Raw genomic sequence first — 16,329 nt, 5'->3', positions numbered from 1 at the left:
GGTGCTCCGTAATTAGTAAATCGTGGCCATGATTCAATAAAACGAGAAAAATTCTTAACTCATGGCCACGATATACATCTATTTTTGTCCGCAAGTACCATAAAACTTACATTCTAAGAAAAATCTGAAATATTACATATTATAGCTTTGAAAGATTTTCATGCAAACTTCATGCATGAAGATACGTCAATGATTTCTCAAAGCCTGTGGTTTTTGCATGTCTTGTAACCATTTGTGTATGTGCAAGTTTGAATATGTGAGAATGAGATTCAGAGCTACTGCAGAAAGTAAGATTGTTATGAATAACACTTTAAATTTTGGTCTGTTTTAGACATTGACTTCTTGAAATTTAGTCACATTGACCCATTCCTGTTTTGTATTGTAGGTAAAAAGAGCACTCTTCTTCAAAACATCTTTTGCCTTCCATTGAAGAAAGAGAGTCATACAGGTTTGGAAAGACTCAAGGGTGAGCAAACAATGACAGATTTTTCATTTTATGCAAGCTATTCCTTCATCAACAAGCCTTTGTGTAGATCTTTATGCATGAGCCAGTGTGGGATCTATCTTCAGCAGATCAGGCCTTTCAGTGGTCTGAATGATTGCATAAGTGCAGGGCCGTCCACAATCAAACAACCTTACATTCAGGAACACTCTCCATCCCACACTTGATTGTACGTTGTAATTTAAACCTCATTTTAACTATACGTTTTTCACACTGTACAGCCATTTTTACCAGGAACGCAAGGCAGACAGATATGTAATGTTAAGAAAAAAAAAAAAAAAAAAACCCATCACAAAGTTTAAACATGTAGATGTCACCTGCAGGACCAGCGAAACACACCACATGCATCTTTCTTGTGACGCTTTCATCTGTCCAAACTAAAATAACTGTGTGTCCAGACCGTTTTTCGGGACACACTGTGATGGATTTACAAAATCTAAACTTTGTGATCGCAAATCTCTGCCTTGAATGGTGGAAGTCATTATTCTGTTGTGAAGTCCGCAGATAAACCATGGTGCTTTTCTCATTTCATGCTAGTCCTAGAAATCCCGAAGGAACCCAAGTTTATGGGATAACGTTTCATGGGTCATAAATAATGTTGAGGAATGCTCAAAACGTGTGCAACAACAACATTGCTCTTCTTCTTCTTTTTTTTTTTTAGCCACTAAAAGTTCGCTTTTCTATAGAAATGAAGTCCACCTCAGATGCGGTCTGTGCCAGTGCAGAATCCACTACTCTTCACTTGTGCATATGGCAGTTTTTTTGGTCCATTTTTATTTCTTTTTCTTTTTCTATTTTGTACACATCCACAGGAGAAAAGCAAAAAAGAAGTCTTCTGAATTATATAACATAGTCATCATTCAAAAAGATCTCTTCCTTATTTTTTTTTCCTTTATAAAAAGTCTCAAAGTGTCGCTGCGCAGCTGTTGGTTGGCAGGGAGGGACGTGAAAGAGAGAGATTTGTCCATCTACGAAGAAGGTGAGAGAGTTTTTCCTCCACTGCCCCCAGTCAGATTCACATTTGAGCGATGGCCGATTCCACTTGGTCGCCTCTCACCTTTGAAATCCAGATTTCTCCGGATGGACGTTCCACTTTAGATCTCGGCTGTGGCTTGGCAGGATCAAAGCAGAAAGATAATCCTTGCTCAAAATGGGGGAGAGAAAAAAAAAAATCCATCTCTTTGGATTGACGTCCTATCGCTACGATATTCTCCAAAGGTTCTCGAGGAGATGCATTCAGGACACGTCCCGCACGGTGCAGTAAATCAAATCAGGTGCAATGGTCGCTTTTGTCAGTTTGTGCCAATATGCGTAAGACATACTTTAAGTAACATCGACTAAAACATTAAATGGATCTCGGAGACGAAGGAACGCAATAATAGTAGTAACTAAATCGAGTCATTGATGTTTTGAGTATCACGCAAATACCATCTGAAGCACATTGTCTTGGAGTGACAGAAGCTGTCGTACCACCTTCTCAGATCTGTAGACCTCTGATTTTACATCCTTATGGTCAGAAGTGAATCGCATCTCGCCCGACCAAAACGAATCGATCGATTGTGGCCTTCTACCGATCCCTCACAGGGACCTCTCTCTGGTGGGACGAGCGAACGGCTTGAGTGGTATTCGGCTCCTTCCCATAATCCCTCTCTTTCTCTTCCTCTACCTTCTTCTCTGTCTCTTCCTCCACCTCGCCATTTTGCCACCTCCTCCTCTTCGTCCTCCTCAGATATGCCTCTTCATGTGCAGTGCCAAGTGATCGGATCGAGAAAAACACCTAAAGGGAAGAAAAAAAATAACCTATTAGGAAACCTGTGTGAGCTGAAATCTGATCTTCTATCAGTATTCCATTTGGCCCGAAACACAGTGTGGGTTTGATTGACATGTTTGTTAAAGGTGCCGTACAATGTGTTTTCAAAAGATGTAATATAAGTCTAAGGTGTCCCCTGAATGTGTCTGTGAAGTTTCAGCTCAAAATACCCCATAGATTTTTTTAATTCATTTTTTTAACTGCCTATTTTGGGGCATCATTAAATATGCGCTGATTCAGGCTGCGGCCCCTTTAAATGCTCACGCTCCCCGCCCACGGAGCTCACGCTTGCCTTAAACAGCATAAACAAAGTTCACACAGCTAATATAACCCTAAAAATGGATCTTTACAAAGTGTTCGTCATGCAGCAGGTCTAATCGCGTAAGTATGGTATTTATTTGGATGTTTACATTTGATTCTGAATGAGTTTGATGGTGCTCCGTAGCTAAAGCTAACATTACACACTGTTGGAGAGATTTATAAAGAATGAAGTTGTATTTATGAATTATACAGACTGCAAGTGTTTAAAAAATGAAAATAATGGCTCTTGTCTCCATGAATACAGTAAGAAACGATCGTAACTTTAACCACATTTAACAGTACATTAGCAACATGCTAACGAAACATTTAGAAAGACAATTTACAAATATCACTAAAAATATGATGGATCATGTCAGTTATTATCGCTCCATCTGCCATTTTTCGCTCTTGTCCTTGCTTGCTTACCTAGTCTGATGATTCAGCTGTGCACAGATCCAGACATTAATACTGGCTGCCCTTGTGTAATGCCTTGAACATGAGCTGGCATATGCAAATATTGGGGTCATACATATTAATGATCCCGACTGTTACGTAACAGTCGGTGTTATGTTGAGATTTGCCTGTTCTTCGCAGGTCTTTTAAACAAATGAGATTTATATAAGGAGGAGGAAACAATGGAGTTTGAGACTCAGTGTATGTCATTTCCATGTACTGAACTCTTGTTATTTAACTATGCCAAGATAAATTCAATTTTTGATTCTAGGGCACCTTTAACATGTTAATTTTGACAGAACTAATAGATAAAAATAAGAAAATGTGAGTGGTGCTTGCTGGGGCAAAACTCACTAGGCAGTTGTCAGAGTTGTTAGGCAATTGCTAAGTGCAAAGGTAAATCTAGATAAACTTGACTAGTTGATTGTTGGAGCATCTTGACCCTTCCTAAGACATATGCTTTCACGCTAAGTCTCACCTGTCCTGGAACGAGCAAGAGGAGGAACACGAATTGGGAAAATCAATGGGTGTGTTTTTGGCAGGGTCGGACAGATGGCAGATCAAGCCACTGCCAGGAGGCACCAAACCAGCTGGTGTACCTCCACCCTCGTCCACACCCCCACCCCGCTGTCCTGACAGGGGGTCCGGACGTGGTCGGGACGGATTAAGAAGGGGCCTGAGGGCCAGGGCTACAGGTCTAGCGTTTCGCTCTACTGTATTTACTGTTCAGACTCCTCCGCATGCTGCTCTCACTGTTCCCATCTTTATAATGGTAATCCGGGGCTCCCTTGACAGCAGCAGAATGGATTCCCCAAGGTGTACGAGCAGCCAGGATGACAAGAGAGGGCGGAGCTGAGCTCAAAGTGAGATACGCAAGTCTAACAAGCATGAAGAACCTATTTATACATCAAAGCGAAGACGAGTTAAGATTCACTTCAGAGGTGGAAGCTCTTGGTCAATACCAGGAGGCAAATGTCTCGCAGGCACTGCGCCCAAATTGAAAATGTTCTGAAAGAAAGCACAGATCTACGTGCTTAGCTTTGTACCCAAATGGAAAAGCACATTTGATGTTTTACGAAGTAAAAGTCCTTTCATGTAAAGTATGTTGGAGCATTTATATTGTACCAGCATGCATTTGCATGGATTACAGCTTTTGTGGAGTATCTCGAATCTTTCAGTTTCGTAATATCTAAGGCAGTACCGTTACTGTTATTTCTAGAACTAAGCTAACAAAATCACAGCTGGTTAAGCTGTTTGAGACAGACTTCATTCAGAAGTCTTCTTTCTTTCTCTTGTGGCATTGGGAAGTTCGACTCATTCAAGTGAATCGATTTGTTTGAATGGTTTAAATAAACAAAGACCCAGAACTGAAATATTGCTGTTCATGACTACATTTATGACTTTATATATTTTTTTATCTTATATACTGACTATATATACAGTCAAACCAAAATTTATTCAGACACCTTGAACATTTCATTCAGTTTATTCACTATAGTTTAAAAAAAAAAAGGTAATAAAATATGAGAAGATCTAAGAGATATTCTTTTTCTGACACATTTTATCTAATTATTGCAGATAACACTTAAGCAAAACATGGTCAGGTCAAAGTGTCTGAATAATGTTTGGTTCCAAATTATTATCAATTTTACTGATATTCCACTGTATGAAGAATTTTTGGGTATAATATGTCACAGTTTACTTTATTTTGCCATCCTCACTTACATAAATTAACTATAGTGTCTTGCACCCACTAGTAAAAAAAAATAAAATAAAATGTAAAAAAATGATATCTAGTGTCTGAATAATTTTTGGTTTGACTGTAATATTATAATATATAATAATATATATATAATAATAATAATAATTATTCATATATATACATTATATATATATATATATATATATATATATATATATATATATATATATATATATATTCATTTATATATATATATATATATATATATATATATATATATATAATATAAATTGGACTCATGCCATGCTGGGTATCACATGAATATGAATTTGTTTGAACCAGTTTGTTTACTTGACCATTCCAACAAACCGGTTTAATAGAATGAATTAGACTTCCCAAATGCCACATAATAAAGAAAGAGAGAAAACATTTTTGGAGAGTGTGTTTAGCTTGTAGCTTGGCAGTTACAGTAACACTAATGTGAGTAAATGTGATTGTCAAAAATGGGGGAGACGACTCTATTTGTCACTCACCATGTTCAATCTGAAAGCTTATTTATGAGATCTGGTGAATATAGAGAAACCATTGTCTGAATAGCAGATGTTTTTAATCGTAAAGCTACATCTACCAGCACAGGTGGCAGGTGGACCATCTTAGATGAACATATTTCAGACTATTCATCATATTTTTAAACCCAGGACACCTGTGTTAGATTTTGCTATTAAAAATAATGTTTAAAAAAAATATATCAGGTTACAAAAAATGCTGACCAAGAATTCCCAAAATCCCTACAAGGTGCTAGAACTAAATGAGGCTTAGAAAGAATTAAATGAGGCTGATTTGTTTGTAATAATTTGCATTAACATATATAGTGAAACTGTATATTTTAGGTGCTGGCTAGTATTAAATTGTCTTACAGTGTGCATTTTAGACAGAATTAAATGATATTGCATGCATAATTATACATGCATGAAAAAGGCTAAAAATAGAAATTAAATGAAATAAAGTGCATCACTGCTTGACATGCGTAGGTGTCACATAGATGTTTTGAGTCTCACCTGTCGCAGTGATTGCACTTGAAAGGCTTGGCGCCGGTGTGTTTGCGGTAGTGCCTCGTCAACTCGTCGCTTCTCGCGAACCGCCATTCGCAGCCTTCCCATGAGCACTTGTACGGCTTCTCCCCTGGTACGGACACACAAACAGACGCACACACACCTGATTAAAAACACACTTTCTTCCTCAAGGGGCCTTGAAATCAACGACTCGGTCCAGCCAGCCGTCTAATTCATTTGTTTTAAGTTGATTAGCCTATCGGAAGAGTGTTGACACAATTGGAGTTTATGAAATACATGATCGTCATTAGGGCGCACAGCTGTCGGGCCAAATGAACTCGCACTCGATGAGTTTCCAATGGGATCTTTGCTGCGTTTAACAGATGTGAGAGACTGCGTTCCCATTTTTGATGTTGTATGTTTTTCGTTGTGGATGGCAGCCGCCTGCGGTTCATATGGGCTTGTTCATTAGCGCTGCTGAACGTAACGTATGAAATAGGGGGGCAGACAGAGTTTATTTGGATCTCTGGGAGAGGTGATAATTGGAGTAGTAATGATGGGTAATGGGGAGGAACCTCATATTTACTGTCAACCAGCTGGCCCTGTCTCCACTGTTCGCCATATCCACAAATCTTCAGAAACAAGACTGTGGATTCATATCAATAGCTTGACGATAAAATAAGTCAGCTTTTTATGCAAAGACAGCTCCTAAATTTAACTAGCCATTAAATCGGCATTAACTCAAACATTAAATCCAAATTGATTCTACTTACTATCTTAATAGAAAATTGAAATTAAAAGCAAACAACTTTAAATTTATATTAATTTATTTAAAAATTATTTATCCCTTTTAAAAAGTCATTCATTCATTTTAAAAACCTATTTATTTAATTATTTAAATGTATTTATTTATTTGTATTAATTAATTAATAATTAATTAATAATGCTTATTCATTTTTATTTTAAAGAGCCTATTCATTTATTTAAGTTTATTTATTTTTTTATATTAAATTTACAAAATAGTATGTTTTAATTTAGTAATTTGCATATGTGTGTATATATATATATATATATATATATATATATATATATATATATATATATATATATATATATATATATATATATATATATATATATATATATATATATATATATATATATATATATATATATATGGAAACTTATTTATTTAATTTTATTTTAAAAGCCTATTTATGTATGTATGCATTTATTTATTTATTTATAAAGCTTATTTAAAAAAAAACGTGTTTATTTTAAAAGTTTATTTGGTACGTGTGCATGTGTTTTTATTATTGAAATTACAAAATAGTATGTTTTTAATTTAGTAATTTGTATATATATATATATATATATATATATATATATATATATATATATATATATATATATATATATATATATATATATATATATGGAAACTATATTTTATTTATTTAAATTTATTTTAAAAGCCCATTTATTTATTTATTAAATTGATTGGATTTTTAAATAAATAAATAAATAATAAATAGGCTTTTAAAATAAATTTAAATAAATAAAATATACAGTTTTCATATAAATTTAAATATGAAAACTGTATATTTTATTTATTTTATAAGCTTATTTATTCATTCATTTATTTAAAGCAAACTTTATTTATTTATTTATTTATTTATTTATTTATTTATTAATAAATAAATAAATAATATATAAGATCAAATATTTTTATCCATGTGAAAATTGGACCGTCAATACCAGAAACTCAAATTGGTTCAAATTCTGGTACTGACTGTCCAATTTTCAAATGGATAAAAATATTTTTTGATGGATAAAATCAAGTTCCACCCAACATTATTTTCATTTAACAAATCGTTTTACTCCGAAATAGATCCCACCATGCAAGTAAAATGTGCTGCGAATGCCATTTCGACTTGTTTTTATAGCATGAAGAATCTTCCATGACGGCCACACTTTCATTCTGAGCTGTAAAAACAACAACAAGTTATATTTAGATCAGAATTTGAGCGGTAAATTGCATTCCCTTTCACACACATTCACAAGCTACAGCCACATTAAGCAGGACAGGTTTAGACCTGTGCTCGCTACGACCGCAGCACCAGCCAATTAGAAGTCAGGGAGGCATGGATGCTCGAGTTTGTCGCCTAGCAACCGGTCAGGAGCGTAACGTAGGAGGCAGCAGTGGAGCCGGCTCTATCTGGCATCGTCTGTCCCTCTGTGCCACCAGCCAATTACGGCTCATACTGGCAGGGGAGGAAGCAGTTGCCTGGCAACCAGAATGTTACATGATACATGTATGTACAAGAGGATATAGGTGCGTATGTGCGCGCGCGTGCATGCATGCTCCTGGGAATGGGAGTGCACGGATGAGGCTAGTGGTGTAAGCTGAAACCAGCGCCGAGACCCGAGAATCGTTCCCAATTATAGAGTCCCGTTCAGAGACACACCAGTTGCCTGGCAACTCCCCACCCCCATCACACAACCTTTCCTCTCTCACACACACTTTTTCTCTCTCCGAGCACCCTTACAGGTGCCGGAGACTTGCTTAATTACATTTCATAAGTTAAACTGGAGACAGAACGACTCATTATGATCTGTGGAGCTCATCGTGGCACCAAGCACAAAGCCATTTTCTGTCCTTCAGCGCTCTTCCAACTTTTTTTCCGAATCAGACTTTGTTATAATGGAGCACAGAGCAAGAGACAAAGTGGAAACGAGTGCCGCCACGTTCCTCTCTGAAAACCCAGTCTTATCTCGTTCCCAAACGCCATTCATAAAACGCTCCAGAGGGCAATGTCATTTCCACTCACGCCGCCTTCATTTCTCTACAAATCTCAATCACAGAAATTGTCCAAGTAATAACGCCTCCGAAATAGGATTTTGCTAATTGCAAACGAGTTGACAAATTGTTTTGGCATCAGATTTTAACATAGCTTATATACTACTTTGTTTTTTTTTTGTTTTGGACAAATGCAATGCAGAAAGTGCTTGGAAAGATTACAGCTAATGAATAATGCAAAAAACAAAGAGGAAGTCAAATTTGCATCGTTGTGGTAGGCAATCAACAGGACTGTTTAAACATTTTTTTTTTTTTTTTTTTTTTTTGCGCAATACAGAAATTGCTTGGAAAGAATGCAGCTAATGAACAATGCAGTTTTAGTACCAAAGTAGAATTAAATTTTGTATTATTGCAGCACAAAATCAAAAAAAGTAGTTTAAACATTGATATATTAGGGCTGTCAAGTGATTAAAATTAAAATCAAATTAATTACATGATGTGATGATTAATTAATCCAATTAATAGCAAATTAATCACATCAGTCTTGGCTGAGAAATTACCCCATAAAAAAATTTTAAAGTCATTATTGTGTTAAAGGTGCAATGTGTAAAATTTAGGAGGATCTATTGCCAGAAATGCAATATAATATACATACATGTTTTCAGTGGTGTATAAAGACCTTACATAATGAACAGTTATGTTTTTATTACCTTAGAATGAGCCATTTATATCTAAATACGCCGCGGGTCCCCTCACACGTTAAGTCGCCATTTAGTGCCGGCATGTTTCTACAGTAGCCCTAAATGGACAAACTTCTCTACAGAGCGTTTTTGCTTGACTGGCTACTCTCTGCTGTCTCAGACAACGACATCTTTGTCCTGTGTTGGCCACCCTAGCTTCTCTATATGGCGATTCGCAACCTCACTGCTAGATGCCGCTGAAATTTACACACTGCACCTTTAAATGAGAAAAGCATCAAATAGACATTACAAAAAGTAGCTTTAGAAAAAAATATTTTATTTGATTCAACATAGAAATTTATTACACAAACTTTTAGGCTTCAACAGCCATGAGGGTGAGTATGGGTATGTTTTTTTTTTTTATTAATATGGATTTTTTTTTTTTTTTTATGAAATGATACTCTAAATAAGAAACTAAAACTGCCAGTAGGTGGCGGTAAATGTCTAAATGAGTAAGCCACTGAGTCATTCATTAGTTCGAACAGCTGATTCATTCAGGAATGAAGTAAATGACTCTCTTTATGAATGAGTCATTGAATCATTGGTTCACCCAATTGATTCGCTGAAAATGCAGATTCATTCAGAAACAAAACCGCTGTGTGTTGCTTGGAGGAGAGAACAGATCTGCTCTGGCTTTATAGGTGTTTTTGTTGGCAAAATTGAGTAAAAACAGACAATATTGTGTCTAAAATATAACACAATATATTAACTTATGTATTGAACTGTAGCATAAAATCAGTATCACATTTGCATTCGTGATATTTGGGACAAAAACAGCACTCGTGTGATGTTGCGCTCGTTACTCATGTGATATTGCTTAACTATATCATGATATACTGTAAATATGAGACAAACTCATACAGGGGCATTTTTGCCCTCACTCTAAAAAATAACTAAAAAAACTAAAATTTACAGAGTAAATTACCGTTTTCCATTGAAACATATTCAATGGAAATTGTAATATACCATAAAAACAATGCATTCTAGGTAATATTTGTCGTTTTAAGAAAAGAGGCCTACTTTCTCGAAAATGACAAATAATATTACCCAGAATGCATTGTAATATACAGAAGTAATATAATGTAAAAACAATGCATTCTGGGTCATACATGTTGTATGAGAAAGTAGCCTATAGGTAACTTCTCGAAAATGACAAATAATATTCCCAAGAATGCATTGTTTTTACGGCATATTATTGTTACTTGAAAATGGTATTTTACTGTGTAAATTTAATTTTTTTAACAGTTATTTTTTAAAGTGTTTATATCTTGAATTTTAGGGTCAATCTAACTACATTTTATAGGCAACATCACGCAATGAGTTGCTGCCCTGCCTCATGTTTGTCACCAATCAACTTTATGATATACATAACAATTGTGATTGTGAAGCACTTTGGGCAACTTGTGTTGTATTAAACTGTGTTATATACATAAATAAACATAAATAAATATATATAAATCAGTCTATAACTTGGACACAAGTACACAAGTCATATGAAATACTTTTATGATGCTTTTTTGTGTCCTTGAAAAAGGCGTCCTGGTATTTTTGTGCATTCTTTACTGTCAATCCTCATGTCATAATGTGTACGTCTAAAATACTTTCTAATACATCAGAAGGGAGTCATTAACATGTGGCATGTTCTGGTTTCAAGACTTAGGGATTTGCCCTGGTGTGTTAACAGGCGTGCAGCAGACGTAGGGAAATATACAGGCGAGTACGTCTCATTCCAGCCGGTCCATCCATCATGAGGCAGTTATTCACTCCACGGACAGCTTTGGGACAGCAGTCTGAGTGCTTTTGGATTGAGATCGAAGAGACAGAGAATTATGGCCGTTTCCTGCACCATTCGAATCTGCTGAGGAAGTACTGTCGCAACCTTGAGAAAATGTTTGCAGCCGAGGGGCTGGACAGGCACGCTGCCATGGTGACGACGAAGCACCATTAATTACATCAGATTGTCGCTTATTGTGTAAAATAAGATTGATTGCGCAAAATATGAAAATTAATAATAAATGTGGGGGAACTGACTGAATATTTCTAAATATATATAGCATGCCACTGCTGTAAGAGCAGGTTACATGTTTATTTAAAACTGCAAATAAACTTAACACCTAATTCAATTAACCACTAAATGAAACATAATGCCATGACACTGCCATGATGCCAGGGTATTGCTATGTGGTTGCTATGCTATGATGTGTCTTGGATCTCTCACTTAAGTCTATCTCCTTAACATAACTATAATTATAATACAACATAATTCAACATAATTATAATACAAATTATTATTATGTTAAGGAGGTCTTGTATATAATATTGGTTGAATGAATGATTCAATGACTCAATGATAAATAGTCACTTGTATTGTTCCTGAATGAATAAGTGTTTCAGAACAAATCAGTTCAAACAATGATGATTCAATGACACACTCATAAATACAGTGTTTCTGAACAAATCAGTTGAATGAATGATTCAATGACTCGACAATAAATAGTCACTTGTATTGTCCCTGAATGAATCAGTGTTTCAGAACAAATAAATTCAAATAAGGATGACTCAATGACTCATAAATACAGTGCTTCTGAACAAATCGGTTGAATGAATGATTCAATGACTCAACGATAAATAGTCACTTGTATTGTCCCTGAATGAATCAGTGTTTCAGAACAAATCAGTTCAAACAATGATGATTCAATGACACACTCATAAATACAGTGTTTCTGAACAAATCGGTTGAATGAATGATTCAATGACTCAACGATAAATAGTCACTTGTATTGTTCCTGAATTAATCAGTGTTTCAGAACAAATAAATTCAAATAAGGATGACTCAATGACTCATAAATACAGTGTTTCTGAACAAATCGGTTGAATGAATGATTCAATGACTCATTTATATATAACAGCAGTCGGCAACCTTATGGCACGCAGGAGGGAAAATCACAGATGTGCGCACCTCTAATCAGGTGAATGGATTGTTGGACCTGATTAAAATCTCACACTTTAATAGCATTTATAGCACCTAACTTAATAAAACAGGCTGTGTGACTATGAGGAACGACTACATCGAAATATAAGTCTGTATGCAAGTTCGAGGGACTTTATTTAAAGTCAATACAAACACCTCTTTAGCTATTGTCACATGACAGTCATTATCCCTCTGCATGGCACACAACTCTTGATATATACGGTAACTTGTATCATTCCTTAATGAATCAGTGTTTTTGAATGAGTCAGTTGAGTGAATGATTCAGTGACTCGTTCAAAGACAGCCACTTTTGTCACCACCTACTGCAGAAAGTCACTGAAAAATGGCAAAATAATCAACAGAATAATCAATGCAAATAAATCGTTAATATACAAATTAGGCATGTGACTATCAAATTTTCATGTTGCGATAATTGCTGAAGCTTTTATCATGATATTATTATGATATCGAAATAAGGTACAAGGTTCAATAACTTTTTTCTTATAAACAAAAAGAACAACATTTAAATACAATAAAATAATTCACAAAAAATGTATAAAGGAAACAAATATTTTAAATTAAAGTGCAAAAGAATTATAAAGAAGAATAGGTAACACTTTACAGTAAGGTCACATTAGTTAACGCTGGTTAATGTGTTAACAAACATTAACAATGATCATGGCTACATTTGTTATAGAAGTTGTTCATGTTAGCTCAGGTCCATTAAATAATACAGTTACAACTTTTGATTCTAATAATGTATTATTAAATGTTGAAATTAACATGAACTAAGATTAATAAATGCTTTAAAAGTATTTCATTGTGAGTTTATGTTAACTAATGATTTAACTAATGTTAAAGGGGACCTATAATGCCCATTTCACAAGATGTAATATAAGTCTCTGGTGTCCCCAGAATGTGTCTGAAGTTTCAGCTCAAAATAAACATTTATTATAGCTTGTCAAATTTGCCCCTATTTGGGTGTGAGCAAAAACACACCGATTTGGTGCGTGTCCCTTTAAATGCAAATGAGCTGCTGCTCCCGGCCCCCTTTCCAGAAGAGGGCGGAGCTTTAACAGCTCGCGCTTCGGTTGCTCAACAACAACAAAACTGGAGAATCTCACGCAGCCATGTCTAATACAAATTACACTCTTACCTGTGTGTGTCCTCTGATGTGCCTTCAGATGTGAACTCTTGGTGTAGACTTTCCGACAGCCGTTGAACTGGCAGCGATGGACCCTCTTCTTGTTCTCTGCCATCTCGCCAGCCCCCATGGTGAAGGTGCCACCCTGTTCCCCGTCGCTCTGTGTGCCGCTGCTGCCATGCTGGGGAGAGAGGGGCACTGGGTGAGCCGTCACGAGCTTGGCAGAGCTCAAGCCCACCTTTCGGGCCACTAGCTTGAGCGTGAGAGTCCCGTCGGGTGAGGCACTAAGCGTGTGGGTGGGTTTGACTAAGTGACGGCCCAGTTCTGGGGATGAGGGAGGCGTTAGGGAGGTGACGGCATTCAGCTGGGCTGCGTTGACCCCTAAGGTGATGTCTGGAGAGGTCACAGTAGAGGATGTGGAGGAGATGGTTTCTTTGCGTGGGGTGAGGTGAGGAGGAGGAGGACTAGGCGGGTTGTTGAGGCTGGGAAGGAGGGGGTCTAACAGATCTTCATCGCCGTCTTCCTTCATGAAGGAGGGGGTAAGGAGGCCGTCCAGTTCTTCGTCGAAAAGGTCAGACAGCCGTTTGGGTTCCGTCTGCAGATAGCGTTCCAACTCCAAGCATGTCTGTGGAAAAAAGATTTAGGCATGTTATTGACCTGAAAACTTCAAATGATTTTGCTTTCATGCAAACACTATCAAGAAAGTATGGAAGCTTGTTTCAGCCACTAAATAAAAAATAAAGGTAATTGCGACTTTATCTCACAATTCTGACTTCTCAGAATTGCGAGATATAAACTCACAATTGCCTGTTATAAAGATACTTTTTTTTCAGAATTATGACTTTATATCTCGCAATTCTGACTTTATAACTCGCAATTCTGACTTTATAATTCGCAATTCTGACTTTATAACTCGCAATTCTGACTATAACTCGCAATTCTGACTTTATATCACGCAATTCTGACTTTATATCTCACAATTCTGACTTTGTAACACGCAATTCTGACTTTATAATTAACAATTCTGACTTTATATCTCGCAATTCTGACTTTATAACTCACAATTCTGACTTTATAATTCGCAATTCTGACTTTATAACTCGCAATTCTGACTTTATAACTCGCAATTCTGACTTTATAACTCGCAATTCTGACTTTATAACTCGCAATTCTGACTTTATAACTCGCAATTCTGACTTTATAACTCAATTCTGACTTTATAACTCACAATTCTGACTTTTTAATTCGCAATTCTGACTATAACTCGCAATTCTGACTTTATAACTCACAATTCTGACTTTTTAATTCGCAATTCTGACTATAACTCACAATTCTGACTTTTTAATTCGCAATTCTGACTATAACTCGCAATTCTGACTTTATAACTAACAATTCTGACTTTATATCTCGCAATTCTGACTTTATAACTCACAATTCTGACTTTATAATTCGCAATTCTGACTTTATAACTCGCAATTCTGACTTTATAACTCGCAATTCTGACTTTATAACTCGCAATTCTGACTTTATAACTCACAATTCTGACTTTTTAATTCGCAATTCTGACTATAACTCGCAATTCTGACTTTATAACTCAATTCTGACTTTATAACTCGCAATTCTGACTTTATAACTCACAATTCTGACTTTATAACTCAATTCTGACTTTATAACTCACAATTCTGACTTTTTAATTCGCAATTCTGACTATAACTCGCAATTCTGACTTTATAACTCGCAATTCTGACTTTATAACTCGCAATTCTGACTTTATATCTTGCAATTCTGACTTTATATCACACAATTCTGACTTTATATCTCGCAATTCTGACTATAACTCGCAATTGTGACTTTATATCACGCAATTCTGACTTTATAACTCGCAATTCTGACTTTATATCTCACAATTCTGACTTTATATCACACAATTCTGACTTTATAATTCGCAATTCTGACTATAACTCGCAATTGTGACTTTATATCACGCAATTCTGACTTTATAACTCGCAATTCTGACTTTATATCTCACAATTCTGACTTTATATCACGCGATTCTGACTTTATAACTCGCAATTCTGACTTTATAACTCACAATTCTGACTTTATAACTCGCAATTCTGACTTTATAACTCAATTCTGACTTTATAACTCGCAATTCTGACTTTATAACTCACAATTCTGACTTTATAACTCAATTCTGACTTTATAACTCACAATTCTGACTTTTTAATTCGCAATTCTGACTATAACTCGCAATTCTGACTTTATAACTCACAATTCTGACTTTTTAATTCGCAATTCTGACTATAACTCGCAATTCTGACTTTGTAACACGCAATTCTGACTTTATAACTAACAATTCTGACTTTATATCTCGCAATTCAGACTTTATAACTCACAATTCTGACTTTATAATTCGCAATTCTGACTTTATAACTCGCAATTCTGACTTTATAACTCACAATTCTGACTTTATAACTCAATTCTGACTTTATATCTCGCAATTCTGACTATAACTCGCAATTGTGACTTTATATCACGCAATTGTGACTTTATAACTCGCAATTCTGACTTTATATCTCACAATTCTGACTTTATATCACACAATTCTGACTTTATAATTCGCAATTCTGACTATAACTCGCAATTGTGACTTTATAACTCACAATTCTGACTTTTTAATTCGCAATTCTGACTATAACTCGCAATTCTGACTTTATAACTCAATTCTGACTTTATAACTCGCAATTCTGACTTTATAACTCACAATTCTGACTTTATAACTCAATTCTGACTTTATAACTCTCAATTCTGACTTTTTAATTCGCAATTCTGACTATAACTCGCAATTCTGA

At 35.6% G+C, this 16,329-nt stretch overlaps 1 protein-coding gene across 1 annotated transcript in view; it reads right to left on the bottom strand.

Moving 5' to 3' along the window:
* Positions 1–557: 557 nt before the first annotated feature.
* klf7a (Kruppel-like factor 7a) overlaps positions 558–16,329 on the bottom strand; it is a 46,764-nt gene continuing 30,992 nt past the window's right edge. The window contains exons 2-4 of the mRNA XM_048197988.1: positions 13,487–14,099; positions 5,826–5,949; positions 558–2,279 (exon numbers count right to left, since the gene is read on the bottom strand). Coding sequence (XP_048053945.1) covers positions 2,228–2,279; positions 5,826–5,949; positions 13,487–14,099 — 789 coding nt within the window. The 3' untranslated portion in view covers positions 558–2,227. The remainder of the gene's footprint in view (positions 2,280–5,825; positions 5,950–13,486; positions 14,100–16,329) is intronic.

This window comes from Megalobrama amblycephala, linkage group LG7, assembly GCF_018812025.1.
Source record: "Megalobrama amblycephala isolate DHTTF-2021 linkage group LG7, ASM1881202v1, whole genome shotgun sequence".
NCBI classification, from domain to species: Eukaryota; Metazoa; Chordata; class Actinopteri; order Cypriniformes; family Xenocyprididae; genus Megalobrama; species Megalobrama amblycephala.
This window is presented reverse-complemented; position numbering and strand designations above follow the sequence as displayed.